The sequence below is a fragment of the Orcinus orca genome, chromosome 20, assembly GCF_937001465.1.
Source record: "Orcinus orca chromosome 20, mOrcOrc1.1, whole genome shotgun sequence".
NCBI classification, from domain to species: domain Eukaryota; kingdom Metazoa; phylum Chordata; class Mammalia; order Artiodactyla; family Delphinidae; genus Orcinus; species Orcinus orca.
In genome coordinates this window covers 33,699,914-33,722,006 of record NC_064578.1, presented here as the reverse complement: position 1 = coordinate 33,722,006, position 22,093 = coordinate 33,699,914, and the positions used below count along the sequence as shown (strand labels likewise).

At 39.0% G+C, this 22,093-nt stretch overlaps 1 protein-coding gene across 4 annotated transcripts in view; it reads right to left on the bottom strand.

Annotated features, from left to right (window-relative positions):
- BRD7 (bromodomain containing 7) overlaps positions 1–21,447 on the bottom strand; it is a 40,398-nt gene extending 18,951 nt beyond the window's left edge. Inside the window, exons 1-6 of one of the 4 annotated variants that reach the window (XM_033418919.2) lie at positions 21,123–21,447; positions 20,488–20,696; positions 7,543–7,672; positions 7,134–7,191; positions 4,318–4,462; positions 443–553 (exon numbers count right to left, since the gene is read on the bottom strand). In XM_033418919.2, coding sequence (XP_033274810.1) covers positions 443–553; positions 4,318–4,462; positions 7,134–7,191; positions 7,543–7,672; positions 20,488–20,696; positions 21,123–21,171 — 702 coding nt within the window. In that variant the 5' untranslated portion in view covers positions 21,172–21,447. The remainder of the gene's footprint in view (positions 1–442; positions 554–4,317; positions 4,463–7,133; positions 7,192–7,542; positions 7,673–20,487; positions 20,697–21,122) is intronic. The other 3 variants (XM_049703790.1, XM_012539579.3, XM_004264885.3) reach the window with 3 other exon arrangements.
- Positions 21,448–22,093: the final 646 nt, after the last annotated feature.

The following is a 22,093-nucleotide window of genomic DNA, read 5'->3' as shown; positions in this document are numbered from 1 at the left end:
TGTGTATTTTGTTTCTTTCTACTCGAAGAAGTTCCTGTGCTTCACCAGAACATTAGATTCCATCCCTACAAAGGGAAATAGAGAGCTTTCCTTCTGAAAGGTCTCATAATTCATGTAATCTATCCTGTCCTGGAATTCATGTTGATGTTTGTTTCACAGCCAATGTAAGTCTATCTGGTGAATACCAACTCAAGAGCCTCTTAAGTAAATAATTACAAGTGACTGCCGATATTTATTTCTATCAATTCCAAATGAGAATCTTCCTGCTTTAATTTTCTTTTCTATGTTAAAAATTTTTTTTCATTTAATATTTCCTACTTTTAATATCATCTGCCTATAAAATAAAACCAGTACTGTATTGGATCTGTATCACTATAACCAAAAAACAAAGGGATATAGATTTTTATAACAATTATTATTTATGACAAAGAGTTTCCTTTACCTGGCTAAGAATTTTCATCCCTGAGTGCAATAGCTTCTTTGCAGCTTTATAATAAATGGTCTCTGGTTTGTTGTAAATCATAGCATTAGTACACATTAGTTTGAAGTTATCCTGCGGAGAAAATATTAGGGAGAAATACATTAAAATGAAACAAAGTACCCTCCTGTCCTGTTTGAAATCATGCAGGTCTTCAAGAAATTAAAAACAACCACCACCACCAAAAAAACCCCCCCAAAACAAAAACAAACCAACAAAACCCGCTCCCATCCTTTTACTGTTTACTAAGCAACATTAACAGCAATTTATTAAGTTTTAAAATTCACTAACAGGGCTTCCCTGGTGGCACAGTGGTTAAGAATCTGCCTGCTAATGCAGGGGACATGGGTTCGAGCCCTGGTACGGGAAGATCCCACATGCCGCGGAGCAACTAAGCCCGTATGCCACAACTACTGAGCCTGCGAGCCACAACTACTGAAGCCCACACACCTAGAGCCCGTGCTGCTCAACAAGAGAAGCCACCACAATGAGAAGCCCGCACACGGCAACGAAGAGTAGCCCCTGCTCGCCACAACTAGAGAAAGCCCACACGCAACGAAGACCCAACGCAGCCAAAAAAAAAAAGAAAAAACTTAAACTTAAAAAAAAATTAAAAAAATAAAACGCACTAACAAAACGAATACTGCTAAATTAAATATCCTACTACATTCCTTTCCAAATTCTTAAACATTCTATAGTAACTATATAAATTTTAGATCCCGAGATAAAATTTTAAAATGGGTTTCTTCAGTACAATCTTATTGCACAAAAAAAGAATTAGAAGAAAATACTTCTATCTTATATTTAATAATTTTAACTGTGTACTTCATTTAATTAAAAAATATTCTTAGTTTTAAAACAAACATCTTAATTCTCCAGTTATGAGTTAAATGTTTTACTTCAGATCCTGACTGAAAACTGGGACAATATTAAATTATCACAATATTTCCTACCAGATTCAAATTAACTGAGCAAAAATGGCAAAACATTTACACTAATTTTCTTTTAAGTGTTTGGATACTGTTATAAGCTAAACATAATTTGCAGAATGTTGCAAAATCATGCCAACCTGAAATAAACCATACAACCTCAAAGAGTTACAACATGTAACTGCAGTAGGCAAATTATCAAAACTGTACTTTTGGTTTAAATTTCAAAGTATGCACATGTGCTGGGGAACTCAATCCCACTGCATATTTTCATGGTTAAGTAATTTTTACATTGTATAAATGTGAGGGCGATTATGCCAAGGCCTTACTAAGTTAAAATGATAAAAACCCAACAAAAAATAATCTGAGCCCCAAACTCCTCCTCTGAATTTAAAACGAAACATTCAAGCCCCATTATTTAATAACTAGTGATGACAGCTTAGAACACTTAATGTAATGAAGATAGGTAGACCGAATATTATTTAAAAGCATATGAGAAGACTGTTCAAGGGTCACAATAAATTTGATATTAAATTTAAAGGAGATGAAACGAAGTATATGTGGCTCCTCAGTTCTTGGCCAAGTCTCTAATCAGTTAGGATTTTGCTCAGTCCTGGATCCCTAAGAATCTGATGAAAGCTATGGATCCACTCCTCAAGCACATACATGTAATACAAAGGTGAACACAAAATTTTCATGTCATTTTATAAGGTTCCTGGTCCCCCGAAAGGCTCATCCATGGCTACCCAAAGGACCCCAGGTTAAGAACCCTTTTACAGATATTCTGAAAAGCTTCCATTCCATTAAGAATTATTAAACATATATTTGGGGGTAGGAGAAGCAAATGAGGGGAGACACTAGATGACTATTACACTAAATGACCATTGGTCTCTAACTGGCAAGAGTACTGGACTATTCTGATTGCAGGTCTGATCTGTTAAGGCAATTTGTAGATTCCATGAATCTTAACTGCCACGTGCTAGGCTTTACTGGACTTTTGTGTAATGGCACTTCATCATTCATAAAGCTGAATGACCTTTCTGCATACTTTTCATGTAATAATAAAAAAAAACCTTGAACAGCCTAATGAGCTGATAAGCTAATAAATACTACATTGGGCTATTGAATTTTCCTGAGAAAAAAGTGTAGTAATGTAGAAAACTCCAAAAAGTTAAAAATACTTGTTCACTTCAATTATGATAAATCTTGACCATAGCTCAAAAACACTTAGGGGGCATACTTCTAGTCCCTCATGTCATCATAAGGAAAAGATCCAAGGAAAACTATTCACAAAAAGGAAAAAAAACTGTGAAAAATTTTCCATTAAGCAATATATAAGGTCCGAAAGATGCTGAAATAAACATAGCCTAATTTTCACCAGATGAAAAGTTGAGAAAAGTTTCCATTTCTTTGAATACAAGAGAATACAATTCAGGTTTTTCAGAGTGAAATATTATCTATACATTCAAGTTGATAGTAAAGACAGAACTAAATGGTAGTGTTATAAATTTCAACCGATCAACGTGGATGAAAAAAAAAAGAGACCAAGTAAACGTTTACTGTCTTATTTTCCTTCTGTAACTGATTAGGGTCTAGCCCTTAGGTCAGGTGAACGCTACAATGTTCAACCAGAAAAAACAAAGATAGAATAGATATTATCTAAACCAGTTAAGTTTGTAATGGTTTGGTACAGAGCAAATTAAAAAAGAAAACACATGGTTCCTTTTCTTCGGATGACTAAAATGTAAAGTATAACTCTGAAACCAACATATATACCAAGGCTATTTAAAGATGGAAAAAACTTCAACTATAACATTAGGCATATGTATCATCTTGGTAGCTTGTAGGTTCTTTACTTGTAATTTATAAATTTCTCTCTTCTTAAAGTTGAAGAAAATATGCTAAACAAGTATAGCCGAAGTGAACACAGGGAGCAACTGACTTTCATCAAACTAGAGAATGTAATTAAACTTATTTATTTATTTATTTTTATTTTTGGCTGCGTTGGGTCTTCATTGCTGCACGCAGGCTCCCTCTAGTTGTGGCGAGCAGGGGCTACTCTTCGTTGCGGTGGCTTGTTGCGGAGCACAGGCTCTAGGCGTGTAGGTTTCAGTAGTTGTGGCACGTGGGTTCAGTAGTCGTGGCTCGTGGGGTCTAGAGCACAGGCTCAGTAGTTGTGGCTCACGGGCTTAGCTGCTCTGCGGCACGTGAGATCTTCCCAGACCAGGGCTTGAACCCGTGTCTCCTGAACTGGCAGGCAGATTCTTAACCACTGCGCAACCAGGGAAGCCCCAAGAAAATGTAATTAAACTTCTGTTTAGTATTTCTAGACAAGCCAATTTATTCTGTATTCGGAAGATGTCTAGAAATAGAAAAAGAAACTACTCTAAATCAACTTCCATTAAAATACTGACTATTCAATATCTTGTTAATAACCTATAATGGAAAATAATCTGAAAAAATATATAACTGAAGCACTTTGCTGTACACCTGAAACTAATACAATATTGTTAATCAACTATACTTTAATTAAAAAAAAATCCATTTTACCTGCATTGATCTGAAATTAAAAATCAAACATCTTTTCATTTTAAAGGTTGAGAAAATATTTTATAGAATGCATGAAATTAAAAATTTTACCAAAACCCACAAAATAATAAAAGACAGCAGATGGCTTATTTTGTCTGGTTTTTTAATCACCAAACTCAAAGATGTTTTCTAAGACAAAAAAATACAGATTTTAGGTATTAAAATAAACTTGAGAAAGATTCTGAATACCAGACGTGCAGATTTCTGCCAGGATTTTTGTACATACAGGATCCAAAAGTTTGACTCTCAATTGAATAGATATGTTACTTTGTAGCACAGCTCAGTCTATTTCTCCAACACGAGGTAAGTAGCTAGAGTTACCTTTAGTTCTTCTATGGACTGGTAATCATTGTTCTTGATCTTTTCTTTCATGGTACTAAAATCCATTGGGTGTTTAATGATCATGGAGTAGCCGGGAGCAATAAAATCAGTCACAGGAAATGAAAAGAAAGCACTTGGGTCTTTCCTGTGAAGATAGGAAAAAGGCAATTTTATTTCTACCACAAACAAATCTACTGGTCAAGGAGCATGAGTCAGAGGAAACCCTTCAGATGTAGAATTTGTAGTAGGCTAATGCGTTTTTCACTGAAAACTGAAGTAACAATTTTAAAGACTACTAACTATTTAATAAGGTTAAGATGCTTTACATATAAATTGTACCCTTAAGACAGAGAACCTTTTAAAATATGCAGCTTAATTAATTCATAGCATCTCCAACACAGGGAAAGATGAAACAAAATAAGAAATCTAGATTAACTAACCAATATCTTGTACTCTGGAAGATTAGTACTATGTATTTTTATCAATCATAGAGGAAAAAGCAGAAATAGTAACAATGAATGCACACCTGCAATCTTCCATATTGGTTTCTAATCAGGCTTGGACTCTTGGGCCACAGAGCTGTTGCCTCCTCACGAGTACAGCTGGCCCTCTGTATCCGTGGGTTTCTCAATGTGGATATGGAGGGCTGACTGTATTCACTGGACTGCTGTCATTTTATATAAGGGACCTGAGCATCCTTGGATTCTGGTATCTACGGGGCTCCTGGAATCAAGCCCCTGTGGATACCAAGGGATGACTATATATATTTTCTTAATCAATGGATACAACTTCTATTGTGTGTGTAGGTGGGGGGGGGGTCTCAAAAAACTGACATTAAAAAGGTCCTCATAATACCCCCATACTTGAGACCCAGTGCTTTCCATCATAGGTTCTTAACTCTGGCTGTGCATGAGAATCATTAGAGGAGCTTTAAAAAAATTCCAGTGGGGTGGGAGGCTTACCCTAGACCCACTATATGAGAATCTCTTATAGGAGGGTGGTCCAGGCAATGGTTTTTCTAGGGTTGAATTTTGATATTTCCAGGACAGACAGGGTTGAGAACCACTGCTCTATAAGATTAGTTCATTAGACTGTTATTTTCCTCTGGAAATCTGGCATATCAAAGCTTTCTTACTCCAAATAATCACATCAATAAAAATGGTTATTATTAAATAAATATATTTATTATTATTTAAAAATAAGAATAGCAACAATTTAAAAGATGTATTTACCACATGCCAGGGCCAGTGGTAGGGAATTGAAGTATTTTATATCTAATCCTCACAAAAGCCATCAAGGAGGTGGTATCCTCACTTAGAGATGAGAATACTGAGGCTCAGAGGTCAAATGATTTGTTCTAGGTCATAAATCTGGTAAAATACAGAGATGGAATCTGAATTTAGGTGTGTGTGACTCTGCCTTTGTTCTTCCCAGCAGGATGCCTAAGCAGTGAGATTAAAAAGTACCGAGAATAAGCAAAAAAGTCCAGTCTGGAACTTATACATCCAAATGCATATTATCCATGAAAGCTACTGTGAATAACACCATGAAGCATCTCTGGAGGGCCTCTTCAGAGCAAATTATCTATACCTCCTAAAATCAGTCATTTTAATATAGAGTCCCACTTGGTTTGACCAAAAATGCTATTATTAAACTTGGTCAACTATATTCTTTACCAGCATTTGCGCTGAGCCTCAAGGATGAAGAATCACTGAGGCTATTCCAAAAAAATGTGGCTCTGGATTCTAATTCCCAAAATGTCCTGAGCAATGTGAACATCCTTAGACTAAGAGAGACCCCGATAAGTAGATTTCTTTTAAGGAGACGTCATTACCCTACATTCCGGTCTTACGTTGTAAGAAACAAAATTAAAAGGTAGCCAAAATGCTTTATAGTCATACATTCTAATTGAGTTGGAATGCTTAATACTTACCTGTTCACTCCTTTGGGACAAGTAATGAATGATTTACTCAAGTGTAAAGACTTGAGATGTAAATATCTCAATTGTTCTGTAACACCAAAGAGGAAGAGAGGCCACTAATTTCTGATTTTCACTGCAAAGCTGAATTGGTGTTGAATACAGATAGCAGTAGAGGCTTTACCTTAAAAAATTATTTATGATATGTTCTGGGGTTGACATACAAGGCCAACATGGTAAGAAGAAAACTCACTGTGAGAATGCATGCCCTATACCCATGAATCCTCTGCCAATAATGTAAATGTCTTTGAGCTGAGAATTCAAATTCTGAGTAAAGAGAGGTATCAAAACAAATATTTTAATGAAGATCATGTTATTCTTTTCTAAGAACTTATCATTAGTGTTATCAAGATATTGTAATTTTTAGAACAAATTTCTGCATTTACGAGAGGGTCACAAATCTTATTTATGGCATTTTGTCTCTTCTCCCAGACTTGGTAATTGTTGAATATTGACAGCAGTGATAAGCACTGCACAAACATACAGAAGGTGTGTTTATGTATTAGCAAATGGAAATATCTATATTGTTTAATCCTGGTTTAAAGCTTTAACATCAGAAGTTACTTTAGATTAAGGAGAAATTTTCCATTAAGAGTATTAAGTAACACTCTTCAAGCTGCCATTTAAAACAAACCAAATGAGAACATCTAGAAGTCAGCCTCTTGGAGTACTTCTATTGCCAGGCAAAATATTTATCATCCACTTTAAAATCAAGTACATTTGGATACAGGCCATAAAATATGGCTTTAACAAATAATAATAATAAAAAGACGTGGTTTGGATCCTGTATTTCCCATTTCAATTTCCATGTTATAAAAATGTTGGAAAAAACATTCACCTCTGCAGTTGTCTCATCAGTTGATTCAAAGCTTCTTGAAGGGGTGTCTGTTCTACTTCTAAAGTAAAGAAGAAAGGAAAAGAGTGTTTTAAAAAGGAAGATTCTAGAGAGTATTGTTTAGCTTATTTTCTTTCTATATATGACTTATCTCATACCCATCATTAAACATCTCAGAGAAATTCCATTTATCTTTCAAATATGGTAAAGTATGAGAATATCAAGTTTAAAACTGAAGCTAATTTAAAGCTCTTAAGCAGTGATATAAATAAGAAAACTTAAAAGAAAATTTAATTTAACAGCTTTTAAACTTTAACTTAAAAGCTAAAAACCCAGTCACTTTCCCTGGCTACCATCTTTAAAATAATTTCAGCCTCCTCATTCAGGACAGTTAATTCAGAGTTATTCCAACCTTCTTGTTTGGCTAAAGAGCTTGCAAGAGGCTTCTCAGGAGGCAAGTCTAATCCTACAGGGGCCTGACACTGGAGGTCTTTTTCTGCCTCATTGTCCACGCGGTCCCGATCTCGCTTCTTTTTATCTTCCTAAATGGAACAAAGGGAGATAATTTAGAAATACTCCAGAATCAATACCTCTAAAACAAATCATTTTAATTTCAGTGGAAAAAAAGAAGACACCACTGAAAAGATTATTAATAATGAAATCTTAATGTATTTTACTGCCATCTGCTGGAAAATGAGAGAATAATATGTTCATAAAGGAGGAAAAAAAAGTGCTTCTATATGGTAGAAACAACCAATTAGAAAAATAATACTATTCACAAGAGCAAGATAATATACCCAGGAGTAAATCTAATAAAAGATGAGCAATACCTTTTAGGAAAAATCATGAAACATTACTGAAAGGCCACTGTGGAAGATCTGAATAAAGGAGATATACCATGTTCATGAACTGAAAGATAGTCAATTTGCTCCAAAGTAATCTATAAATAAAATGTAATGCCTGGGGCTTCCCTGGTGGTGCAGTGGTTGAGAATCTGCCTGCCAATGCAGGGGACATGGGTTCGAGCCCTGGTATGGGAAGATCCCACATGCCGCGGAGCGGCTAGGCCCATGAGCCACAACTACTGAGCCTGCGCGTCTGGAGCTTGTGCTGCACAACAAGAGAGGCCACGACAGTAAGAGGCCTGTGTGCCACGATGAAGAGTGACCCCGCTCACCGCAACTAGAGAAAGACCCAACAAATAAATAAATAAAATTAAAAAAAAATGTAATGCCTATCAAAATTGTAAGACAGGATTTTTCATGAAATTTGATAAGCCAATTGTATAATCTATCTTGAAGAGTCATCAAGAATAGAACAGTTTTGAAAAAGGTCACAATAAAATGTCTTATCAGATATTAAGTATTTGTATAAAATGATAATTAAGACAACGTGGGTCTGACACAGGGACAAACGGACCTACAGAACGTATCATAGAGCCCAGAAACAGACCCATGCACATAGAAAAGTCTTTGATGTATCACAGATTGGCATTATAAATCAATGACAAAAGGGTAGTGCTGGGACAACTGGTTATCTACATTTAAAAAGAATATGAAATTAGATCTCCACCTCATACCACGTGTAAAAGTAAATTTCAGATAAATTAAAGACTTAATTTTAAAACTTGAGATAAAGTAAAAGAATCTTTATGACTCAAGAGGAGGGATTTTCTTATCTATAAAGCTAAAAGACTAGCCTATTGACTGAGAAACACAAATAACTCAAAGTATTAGCAAATATTACATAAAGAGCACCTACAGATTCATGTAAAAAGGTAAATAACCCAATAGAAAATGGGTAACGGGTATCGTAAGTAATTCCCAGAAAAAAAACTGGAAATGTTAAGAAACATGAAAACTAGCTTCAGGCTTCCTCGAACTCTGGGAATTATGAATTTAAAAACTGGAAGGCATTTCACATCTCTATGATTGGTAAAAATTAAAATGTCTAAAAATGTCAAGTTTTGATGAAAATGTGGAGAAATGGGGCTCTCATACCTTGCAGATGGGTGAGTAAATAGGTACAACCATTAGGAGAACAATAAACAATATCTAATGAAGCTGAAGCTACCTTTATCCTACTTCTCAGCTATTCTACTCCTGGGCATATACCCTAGAGAAACTTCCTTTCACGAGTGTACATGTAGACATGTGCAAGTTTATTACAGGACTCTGTGAAATAGTAAAAAATTAGGAACAACCTACTAAAAGGAATATGGATTAATAAATTATGGCATATTTACATAGTAAGTAAAATTAATAGTCTAAAGTTACACTGTATCAGCATGTATTATATTCAGAAACATAATTTCTGGAGGAAAAAGTTGAGAATTATTACAAGATTAGTTATGCAAGTTTTGAAAATATATTAGTGTATTTTACAAACGTATGCAGAAGGAGTAAAATTATAAGAACAAGTTTTCATGTGATGCACACCAAATTCACGGTCCTCTGTAGGGAATGAGGAAGAGGAATGGATTCTGGCAGGGGACACAAAGCTTCATCTGTGTCTGTACTCTAATTTCTTAAAAAAAACAAAACCCAAAAATACGAGCAAAAGGCAAAACGTTACGATTTGTTAAAGCTGAATGGTTGGTATCCAGGTGGTAGTTTTTGTTTTTTAAATTCTGTTCTTTGAATTTTAAAAATTAAATTTTATAGTAAAATTGTCCCAAAATGTCTATTTTATGCTCAAGATTCTCAATAGGATCTTAATTTTCTTGGCCCATGTCCAAATTTCTTGTTCTAGTATCTAGAGCAGTGGTTCTCAAAGTGTGGTTCCCAGACCAGCAACATCAGCATCATCTGGGAAATTGCTAGAAATGCAAACTCTGAGGTCTCATTATGGTTCTCAAGCTTCAGTGTGCATCAGAATCACCTGAAGGTCTTGTTAAAACACCAATGACGGGCATCCCTGGTGGCGCAGTGGTTGAGAGCCCACCTGCCGATGCAGGGGACACGGGTTCATGCCCGGGTCCGGGAAGATCCCACATGCCGTGGAGCGGCTGGGCCCGTGAGCCATGGCCACTGAGCCTGCGCGTCCGGAGCCTGTGCTCCGCAACGGGAGAGGCCACAACAGTGAGAGGTCCTTGTACCACCAAAAAACAAAGAAAACACCAATGACTAGGCCCTGTCCCCAGAATTACCGATCCAGTAGGTCTAGAGTAGAGCCTCTGAATCTGCATTACTAACAAGTTTCTAGGCTATGTGGGTGTTGCCGGTGCAGTGATCACACTTTGAGTATCACTGATACAGAACTTCACATTCGATTCTCAGAGCCCAAAGCATCTAATACAGAATATATGACTGACTGAAGCTCCAGAGAACAATGTTATAAACTGTACTCATTGTGCACTTGATGTCAGTTTCCATTAAGTTGACTGCTATCTTTTTTATGGCCTCATATTTTGGAGCAGCAATTTTTTTTTTTTTTTGCAGTACGCGGGCCTCTCACTGTTGCGGCCTCTCCCATTGCGGAGCACAGGCTCCGGACGCGCAGGCTCAGCGGCCATGGCTCACGGGCCCAGCCGCTCCGTGGCATGTGGGGTCTTCCCGGACCGGGGCACGAACCCATGTCCCCTGCATCGGCAGGCGGACTCTCAACCACTGCGCCACCAGGGAAGCCCTGAGCAGCAATTTTTGACTCAGGAAAGTTTTGTATCTTTTCCCCAGAAAAACTAGTATGAATCTTTTATAGGTTGGCAGGTTTAGAACAACTGTTCAATGGAAAAAAGACCCTCAGAGACAAGATCTCTTCCTATTAAACATAAATTGTGGATAGAGGACAGCCTGAAAAGGCAGTAAGCACTCTCCTAGGTGGAAAGAACTAAGGCCATAGTACAAGAAGTCTGGAGTAGGAGCTGGCAAACTTTTTTTTTTTTGGTGAACAGCCAGGTAGCATAATTTATGCTTTGTGGTCCATAATGTCTGTCGCAACTACTAACCTTTGCTGGTATAGCAAGAAAGCAGCCACAGACAATATGTAAATGAATGGGTGTGGCTATGTTCTAATAAAACTTTATTTACAGAATCAGGTGGTGCTTGCTCTAGTTTGCTGACACATGGTCTAGAGGCTCAAGTTCTTGCTCTAGCTTCATCCTTAACACACTCTGACCTTCTCAGGCACTCATTTACTCTCACTAGGCCTCTTTATCACCTGCAAGATAGAGATTCAACTGTTGATTCTTATTTTAGAGTTTATGAGATGGTGAAATGACCATGAAACAGAAAAGCTGAAAAAGTACCAAGGGAAGGTATAATGTGTCTCTGTACTACCCCTATCTGGTAACTTTATCTAGTTAGACTGGTCTACAGTGACCACTTTACTATTTGGTATGGCAAGAGAATACTGCCTTCCGGGCCAGAGTCCAAAAGAAAAAAAGAATATAAAAAACATATACTTGGAAACCACCCTAAAGTGAAAGGAGATATTGTAACATGTTATTGCCAGACTAGATATTAGGAGATCTAGCTTCTAATTTACCAGAATGTAAACCTGAACAAGTTATTCCACTGTTTTAGTCTGTTTCACCTGTAAAACAAGAGGCTCTGATCTCTATAGTTCTCTCTCCACCTAACATTCTGATTCCTACCTTCCAATTTTTTTTTTATGATTTCAAAATACTATAGAATCCTACTGTTAACGCCACTTGTAATAGATACGTAAAACCGGAAGTTAACACAGTTCTGGTTAAGAACGGTTTATTTTTCTAATTACATAGAGAAAACTGAACAAAAATACTAAAGCCATTTAACTTCAGGTAGGAGGGTTTATAATTTCAGTTTATAAAATGGGTTCAAATTCTGGCTTTGCCACTTATTAGCTATGAGATCATGGATCAAGTACATAATTTTTGTGGGGGGACTAATTTCCTCATCCCTAAAATAGACACAACAATACCTACCTCAGAAGAGTGTTTTGAGGATTAAATAAGATAGTGTATGTGAATGTTTAGCACAGTGCCTACCTAGCACATGGTGAATACGCATTCATTCATGCATTCAATAAATAAATGAGGTTCTACTGTGTGGATATTTACTGGTGGATAAACAAACACAGCCCTGCCCTTAGGAAGCCAACAGTGTAAAAAGCCACAGACATCAAACAACTTAGTAAAAGAAACCCAAACAGATTTCAAGGAGAGGATAACTGTTGGGTGAATCTAATTTAGACTGGAGAAGTAAGGGAAGACTTCTATGAAGAAGTAACATCTGAGTTGAGATCTGAAGGAGAGAAAATTTAGCCAGGTTGAGGGTGGGAACAGAATTCTAGGGAGAGTAAATATCCTGTGTGTATGAAGGTCTGAGGCAGGAGAGAAAAACAGTGGCTATTTCCATAACTACAAACACATTGCATTTATGTCAGAGTAGATTCTAATTTATCCATGACTCAACGGCAAGTTATTTTATTAATGCATAACACCTCTGAAGTAAATCTTTGCTCATATTATTAATATTATAACACTCATTGCATGTCATAGACACATTTGCCTCTTTCTGGAGTTCCTGGTGGGCAGAGGCCCAAGTCTTATTCAGCTCTGTACCCCCAAGCTCAATAATGCCTAATATATAATATTTGTAGAATTAATTAATCACAAGAGACAGCGTGAAACGGTAACGTGAAAGCATGAGAAGTAACAGCTGAAGTTCTAGGTACTGTCCTTCACATTGGTCACTTTTGTAGGAGAGATATATATACATCGATATCTATGTCTATATTCAAATAATGCTTCCAGTGTACAAAACAATTTCAGAACTTTGCTTTGTTTTAACAGCTGATTTTAGAATTCAAATGAAAATATCAGTTTTATTACTTTGAAGCTACACCTCATCTTTGGCCCTCTGTTGCATCTGCCACATAATTTAGCTCTTACCTCTATGATGCTTTCCCCTACTTCCCCAAGGCATAATGAGAAACACTTTCCTCTGGACTCCCAGAACACTTTATTCATACCTCTGTTAGAACTTGCCAGGCCATGAAGTTTATTTATCCTTTTGTGTCTGATTTCCCAGCCCAACTTTGAGCTCCTGCAGAGTAGGAACTATATTTTATTTATCATTTGAGTCCAGTGCATCATAGGTTTCTGGTAGATATTTGCTGAATAAACAAACAAATAATCAATCCTTCTATCAGAGGACCAACACTACTCTTATGCCCTTAGTCAGAGTCCTTTCTTCTCTGGGAAGATCTTCTGTGATTAAGAGGACCACCTCAGAGGGCTTCCCTGGTGGCAGAGTGGTTGAGAATCTGCCTGTCAAGGCAGAGGACACGGGTTCGAGCCCTGGTCCAGGAAGATCCCACATGCCGTGGAGCAACTAAGCCTGTGCGCCACAGCTACTGAGCCTGCGCTCTAGAGCCCGCAAGCCACAACTACTGAAGCCCGTGAGCCTAGAGCTGTGCCAGCAACAAGAGAAGCCACCGCAGTGAGAAGCCTGCGCACCACAACGAAGAGTAGCCCCTGCTTGCTGCAACTAGAGAAAGTCCATGCGCAGCAATGAAGACGCAGTGCAGCCAAATAAATAAATAAATAAATTTATTAAAAATAAAAAGAAAGAGGACCACCTCAGGAGGGAACAGCAAAATGGGAAAAAGCGGAGAGGATTTTCTGCCAGCCCAAATAAGCCATAGCAGCCCTGAGACCTTGGGTATGGCAGATTCATACAAAAGAAGTCAATGAATTGCGTTTTGAGAGAATTCCCACTTTGCTCAACAATTACAGTCATTCATTTCTCCTCTCTAGTTGTAAGCTACTTTACAGTTAACTCAGCAACAAAATAAGATACTAATAGTACCTACCCCATAAAGCTATTAAGTATTAAAATAGTAAATATAAAGAAGTCAGAACAATGCCTAGCATATAGTAAACACTCAAATGTTAGTTTTTATGAGTATGTATGCCCCTTGGGACCTAGTATAGTGTTTAATAAAAACGGGAATTTATTGTATATGAGTAAGTTTTAAATTTTCATTAGAAGTCTTACTTACATTGGGACTTCCCTGGTGTCCAGTGGTTAAGACACCATGCTTCCACTGTAGGGGACGTGGGTTCGATCCCTGGTCGGGGAACTAAGATCCCACATTCCACATGCCGCCCGGGGCGGCCGAAAAAAGTAAATAAATAAAAAATTTAACTTAATTTGAAAAGATATATGCACTCCTATGTTCAGTGCAGCATTATTTATAATAGCCAAGATATGGAAACAATCTGAGTGCCTATCAATGGACGAATGGAAAAAAGGATGCATATATACACACACGTGTGTGTATATATACATATGTATACATACATGATGAAATATTACCCAGCCATAAAAAAAGACGAAATCTTGCCATTTGCAACAACATGGACAGACCTTGAGGATATTATGCTAAGTGAACAAGTCAGACGGAGAAAGACAAATATTGTTATGATTCCACCCATATGTGGAATATAAAAAACAAACAAGAAAACAAAATAAATGAACAAATCAAACAAAAAAACCCTGAACACATAGATACAAAGCACAGAGTAGTGGTTACCAGAGGGGAACGGGAGGAGGGTGAAATGGGTAAAAAGAATCAACTGTATGGTGATGGATGGAAACTAAATTTTTGGTGGTGGGCATGCTGTACTGTATACAAAAGTAGAAATATAATGCTGTACACATGAAACTGATATAATGTTATAAACTAATGTTACATCAATAAAAATAAATTAAAACAAAATTTTACTTAACTCTAGCATTGTGAATAATATCCTATATATTTAATGCTCATGATTTTAAAAAATTTAAAGAAAAACACCTGTCATTTTATTCTGGTAACATCCCTAGCAACGGGACTAGCCTAACTTCTTTGAGCATCTAAACCTGAAGCTGACTCGCAAAGTTGTTAAGACAGAATTCGGGTTAGGATTATGCTTTTCTGAAGAACAGGTCTGAGTTTCAATGAAAGAATTTAGACCTCTCATCTGAACTACTTCAATAAAAAGCCTTCTAAGTAGGTCTCCTTACACCCAGTCTCTACTCTCTTCAATATCTGCTAGATACTGTTAACAGATTACCGTTACTAAGGCTCAACATTTTATCATTCTTCCACTCAGAAAGTTTTTGACTCTCTACTGCTTACACATTCAAGTTCAAACTCCCTACTCTGCCATCTCAACTGCCTCTCAGATCTTATCCCATACTCCTCTTCACGTATTCTGTGCTTCAAAAACAGAACTACTTTATGTCCCTTGTACACACCCTCACATCTGCCCACTTTCATGCTACTGTTCTTAGTTCTCCACATGGTGTGCAAGCTTCCTTACTTCTGCAGTAATGTACCATTCTGTTCAGGTATCAGCTTCTCAAGTCAGCATATAAATGAAAAGTGGGTTGTCAGGTTACCTCTGAAAATATCTGAAGTAGCCCATAAAGTATAATACTCATGGCTTTATACATATGATCCCTTATGTTTAATAGTATGATATGAAAAGAATATTTCTACTATACTACAGTAATAGCTCAGAATACACAGTTGACCCCATGTTGACTGTAGTGTTAACATCACTGTACTCTGATTTCTAAAGACTAGAGTTATGCCAGCAGGCAAATTCTTTGCCAACTGCTTGGCATTCAAATGTTTAAGAGAAAAAAAAAGCCAACACACTTCGGTGTTGTGCAGATTATGGTCTGATTAAAACTAAAGCATGGGGACTTCCCTGGCAGTCCAGTGGTTAAGACATCACCTTCCAATGCAGGGCGTACGGGTTCGATCCCTGGTTAGGGAGCTAAGATCCCACATGCCTCGTGGCCAAAAAAACAAAACATAAAACAGAAGCAATATTGTAAAAAATTCAATAAAGACGTTAAAAAATGGTCCACATCAAAAAAATCTTAAAAAAACAAAAAACAACCCCCCCCCCAAAAAAACCCCCAAAAAACTAAAGCATGGTGTGCTTTTAATGCTATGGTTGGTATTAAATACCACTGCTCTACAGGGAGAAACAATACTGATCCTATCTGTTGGGGCATTTTAAACTAGTATGATCAGAGCCTTCCTACTCAAAAGAAGAATATTACTTAACTTTATATGACATCTTTGAGAAATTACAGGGTTTTGTGTTGTAAACATCTGTGCTTTCCCAAAACTTTATCTTCTCCTTATTTTCCTAAGTAAAAGATTCCTGATTTTTATTAGGATTTAATGCCCCCAACCCTTTCCCTAAACTAAAAGACATTTCCCAGCCTCCCTAGCAGCAAGGGTGGCTAAGTGATTAAGTTCTGGCTAATGAAATATAAGCAGAAGTTATGAATGCCTTTTAGAAAAACACTTTAAAAGGGAAAGGGCATGTTTTATCTTTTTCTTGTGCCCTTCCCCCTTCCTGCTACATGAACTAACAGAAGAGTTACCAGTCCCTCAGAACCACACATACTCTAGCCCCTTTCAGGCCCACAGGTGTCACATGGCTGACTTTCCCCAAGAAAAGACCAGAAGCAACTGCTGTTCCTAAAACTCTCTGGAGATCCAGAGTACAGCTCAGAGAAAGGTGTCCTTCTGAAGTCTCCCTAGCAAAGGAACCCCTCTTCCCCCTCCCCAGTCCAGCCTGGAGAAAAGGGATAACCCAAACAGGCTCTACAGAACCAGTGACACCCCAGAAGTATCCCACAGTCCCTAGCCCTGAGTCCTGGGGAAGTGGGACCTTGGGCAAATTCACTTCAATTCTGAGTTTCCACTTTACCTTCTGTACAATGGAAATCATCCACCTCCCTGCCCTACTTTGGGTGTTATTTCCAAATGAAACTGTGGATAAGAAAGCATGTTAATTTGCAATGAAATAAAAATATATAGGTGGCTAATGATACTTAGAGCCACCGTCAAGAAAGGGCAGAGGGGGAGACTTCCAGGAACCTATCCTGAAGATATCCTTATAAAAGTATACAAAGCGATGTGAACAATGAGGTTCAATGCAGCATTATTTGTAACATTCAAAAGTTATATAAAATAAAATATAGTACTGTAATATAACCAAATACAATGTAGTTAATAAAAAGATGAGATAATTGATAAAACAAGAAATGAGGAGTATGAGTATATCAGCTGGCATAATGGTAGAAACTGCCAGAACTAAACCCAGAAGTGGTTAAAAGGGGTTCAACTTCCAGTTAAACGAGATGATAGCGGGAAAAAAGAGTACAGGAGAGATGACAGTGGGTGAAAGATATCAACACACTTGGGAGATGAAAGGCAAGTGGAGGAGTCTGCAGATCAGAGAAAGCAAGATACCTCCTGCATGCAAGGAGGGAGACACCTCTGAGAAAAGTTCTAACCCCAGAAACCTGGAAAAGCACTAAACTTTGGCGGCTCCCAATCAAAATGATCAGGTCTCTGTTTAGTGATGCCCACAGTGAAGTCCATCAGCTGACAAACTTTGTCTAGGCACAAAGCATATAATCAGCCTTTTTGTGCTTCACATTTAAATACAAATAGATTACAAACGCTCAACAGATAACTAAATGATGCTTTTAATACAAAAGGAAGAGACCAAATAAAATGAAGAACTTGAGGGGAAACAGAGACAGTGCAAGGAGCAAAAAAAAACTTAGAAGAAAAATATCAAAAAAACTCATCAATTAATATTTCAGAGAAATAAAAGATCCTGCATGTAAAAACAAAACAGGATGTTATTAAAACAAGGACAGTTAGAAAACATGAAAAAGTTCTTGGAAATTCAAAATACAAGGTCTGAAATAAAATTCAAGAGCAGAGCCAGAAGACAAAGTTTAGGAACTCTCTTTGAAGGAAGAACACAAAAAACAAAGAGGAAAAAGAGGAGAAAAAAACATAAGAAAATTAGAGAATCAGTCCAGAAGTCCAACATCTAAATGGCAGGGTTTCTAGAAAGAGAGAAGAGAGAGAACGGAGGGAAGGAAGCTATCACAGAAATACTTCAAGCAAACATCTCAGACCTGAAGGCAAGAATATCCATTGTGCAACAGACTACTGAAGATAAAGGGGAAGATTCTAAGCATTTTGAGAGAGCACATACTGGTCATGTACAAAGGACTAAGAATCAGAAGGCAACAGACTCTCAACAGCAAATCTAGAAGCCAGAAAACAACACGCAATGCTTTCAAAATTCTTGGAGAAAATAATTTCCAATTTGGAGTTCCATGCTGAGTCAAACCATCAATCTACATGAGGAGAGTATACGGGAGTAGAATAAAGATGTTCAAACATGTAAGAACTTACAAAAATCTACCTCCTATGAATGCTTTCTTAGGAAGTTCGTAGAGTTAAGACTCCACCAGAACAAAGGAGTAAATCAAGAAGACATGGGATCCAGAAAGAATGCAAAGGAGGCCTAGAGAACAACTAGTCCAGATTAGAGCAGGAAGGGACAGAGGGCTGCAAGATGGATGTTTCCAAAAAAGGGGAAGTGTCTGACCATGTGAAAAACAGAAATCAGATGGGTTTTACAAATCTGTTAGAAGTTTGGGAAGAATTAGTACATGATAACTAAACAAATGAAAGCAATTAATTAACTGGTCAAGATCAGATCTGTATTTGTATATTCCATTTGTCTCCAGTGAACAATAATTAGAAATAAACACTGAATATTGAGCTGTATCTACACTGGGAGAATGCAGGAAGGGAAATTGGGGGCGTGGAGCAATATAAGGATGCTAATTTAAATTCTCATCTTTTGCAACATGATGTCAGTAAAAGATGTACACATAAATCAGTAAACAGCAATATAAACCTACATTTAGAAATGGAGATAAACATCCAAAGAAAAAAAAAGTTTGGGAAGTAAAACTCCAGGATGGAGCAGGACACCGCTTTTATGTTAAAAGCCTTGTAGTACTCTTGACATTTTTTTTAATATAATTTTTTTCAATTGGAGTATAACTGCTTTACAATGCTGTGTTAGTTTCTGCTGTACAACGAAGTGACTCAGCTATATGTATACATATATCCCCTCCCTCCCCCCTCCCCCCCATTTAGGTCACCACAGAGCAACGAGCTGAGCTCCCTGTACCGCAGGTTCCCACTAGCTATCTATTTCACACATGGTAGTGTATTTATGTCAAACCTACTCATGAATTACCTTACTCCTAACAGTAAATAATTTTAAAAAAATGAAACAAAACTGGTTACCTCTGAAGAGGAAGATTAAATGAGGTACCTGAGTGAGCAAAACTTTTTCCCTTCCATTTTGTTCACTTCTGTATTACTTGAATTTCTTTTAAAAAAAAATCATAGGCATATATGGCTTTTATAGTTTAGGGAAAAAAAAATTAGACAGTTCTATATATTGTCATAATCTAGACAAAAGCAATAAACACTGGGGCAGAAAGGCATATAATTAAGAAATTCCAAAAAGAGAATCTCTAAGATTTAGTGACTTACCCATGTGTTTCATCACACGGACTAGAACATTTCTGTTGTGTATATAAATATTAAAAAATTATAAAACTAAACCTACAGAAATCTAGCTTCAAGATCCAGTAACTGATTCAACAAGTCACTTCGTGACAGGTTAAATTTGGGAAGTGCCGAAGAAGCCTAGGACAATTCCAGGTATGTATGTGATCATCCTTGGAAGGAAAGTTAATTATTATTACTATTTATATAGAGATGGCAGCTACTTTCTTTTTTACGTTCTATTAGCTGCAAATGGTTAAGAAAATGCTTATTTTCATCACTGGTGTCATATCCCTTAAAGGTCTCTGATCAAATTATCTCATCAATAGACTCAAACTTTGTTCTAAAATATGAAAGTTGTTCATTATGTATTTGGAATTATAGTATTTATTTCAGAACAAAACTTGAATCCCAATAGATCCCATTTACTTTTTTTTTTTTTTTTTTTTTGCGGTACGCGGGCCTCTCACTGTTGTGGCCTCTCCTGTTGCAGAGCACTGGCTCCGGATGCGCAGGCTCCGCGGCCTGTGGGATCTTCCCGGACCGGGCCACGAACCCGTGTCCCCTGCATCGGCAGGTGGACTCCCAACCACTGCGCCACCAGGGAAGCCCCCCATTTACTTTTGAAATGACTATTTTCCACAAACCTCGAACACTGAGGCTTTCTTGAGCATGACTTTTACCTTTCCTAGATGGTAGGAAGCAGCTCCTGAAAATCAGGACTTAGCTGCTCACTCACCTGATGTGTGAGTACAACTAAGAGTATAATTAAAGACAGAGCTGTTGAAACTCAGATGATTCATGTTTCTATTCTGCCCTGCTCCTGCTCAAGACAAGTCCGATTTTACAAGCGTTTCAGCATCTCACTAGACACAAGGAAAATAAAGCAAGGTTGACAGCGGGAGGCGGCAACCCTCAGAAACTGGTACCACCTGCAGAGCTGAAACAACGCAACGACCTTTACCTTTATTCGTCTCCGTTTTCTCCCCTTTTCCTCCCCTGGAACCTGCTTCTCTCCTTTCTTTCTCTTTTTCCGCTTTCGGTCCTTGTGTTTGTCGTGATCGTTTTTGTCTTCTAAGAGGGTGGAGTCGTGCCCGGAGCTGCCCGTGGAGAGTTCGGTGACTTCGTTCCCTCCCACTTTGAGGACCAGCTTCAAGGGCTTCTCTACATACTCTTAAATGAAAGGAAAGGGCTTCAATTAAAGGAGGCACTCGCGGGGCAGTATCCACAACGAAGAGTGACCGCTGGACGGGAGAGAAGGAGGCGCACAGGCCGAGGCGGCCCGGGGCACGCAGTGGGCGCCCCACGAAGCACCTGTTGAATGACGGGCACTCGCCGAGTGGACGCCCCGAACGTTCCCGGGCCGCCTAACACCCCTCAACAAGAGACCCGCCTGGACCGGGGGTCCCGGGTTCGAATGCCGCCCTAGCCTAGGGTATGCGCGGCTCAGACGGGTCGCGTCCCCTTCGCGGGTCCGGTCCTGCCCGCGGGAGGCGTGGTCCCCGGCCCGCCTCGGACGCTCGAGGGTAGTCTCGAAGGCACGAAAACCCCACCGAGACGCCGCGGGCTCGCCACCCTCCACCGCGGCCCACTCCTTACCCTCGTAGAGGTGTTTGTCCGACTTGTGCTTCTTGTGCTTCTTGCCCATGTCCGACCGGGCCCCGGTGCCCGCCCCCCGCGCCAGGCCCAGGCCGTGCGGCGCCGCTTCCGGTCCGGGCCAGGCGAGCGGAGGGCGGGAGCGGGGCCCACGAGACCCCGCGCCTCGAGGCAGGGGTACGGCGTGCGCCGAACGGCGCGAGGCCTCTCACGAAGAGACCTAGCAGCGGCCGAGCGCGCGAGACCCAGCCGGAGCCCGAGAGCGGCTGCGGGTCGGCGAGCGGCCGGCGGAGGCGGGAGAGAGGGCTTGCCGCGCGCGCAGAGAGCGGCCGGCTGCGCGTGGCGGCCCCTGGCGGCTGGAGGTAGCGCTGCAGTCTGCGGCCCGGGGGCGGAGTCCGGCCCGGGGGCGGAGTCCGGCCCGGGGGCGGGGCCAGGGTGGGATCCACCACTCTGGAACTCTTTTTTCTCCGTCACTCTCCCTTCCTTCATCTTCATCTCTCTCTCTTCCTTGCCTCCCTTGATGCCTTCCCTCTCTCCCTCCCTCCTCCTCGCCCCCTCCTTCCTTTCTTCCTTTTTCTTTTCATCACCCTTCCTCCTTTCCTGAATCCTCCCTTTTATCCCACTTTCCCTAGCTTCTATCTTCCCTTTAACAGTATTTGTTGAACCCTGTACTGGATGCCAGATCCAGCAAATCCAGCACCTTGGTAACTGAAGGATTGTAACTTAAAAAACAACAACAACAGAAAACTTATGTGATGATATGTAAAGGCCTCCAAGACCTTAATTAAAACAACATCAACAAAGTATGGAGCAGAGTGTATTTGGTAAGATGCATGTATGGAAATAAATGTTGTCATCTGGATTAAAAGGCTGTGATGGATACACAAGAACTGTTAACAGTGGTTATCTCAGGTGAATAGGACTGGAGGTGGAGTGGATTGGTTTAGTTTTATGCTTCTCCGTACGGTTTGAAA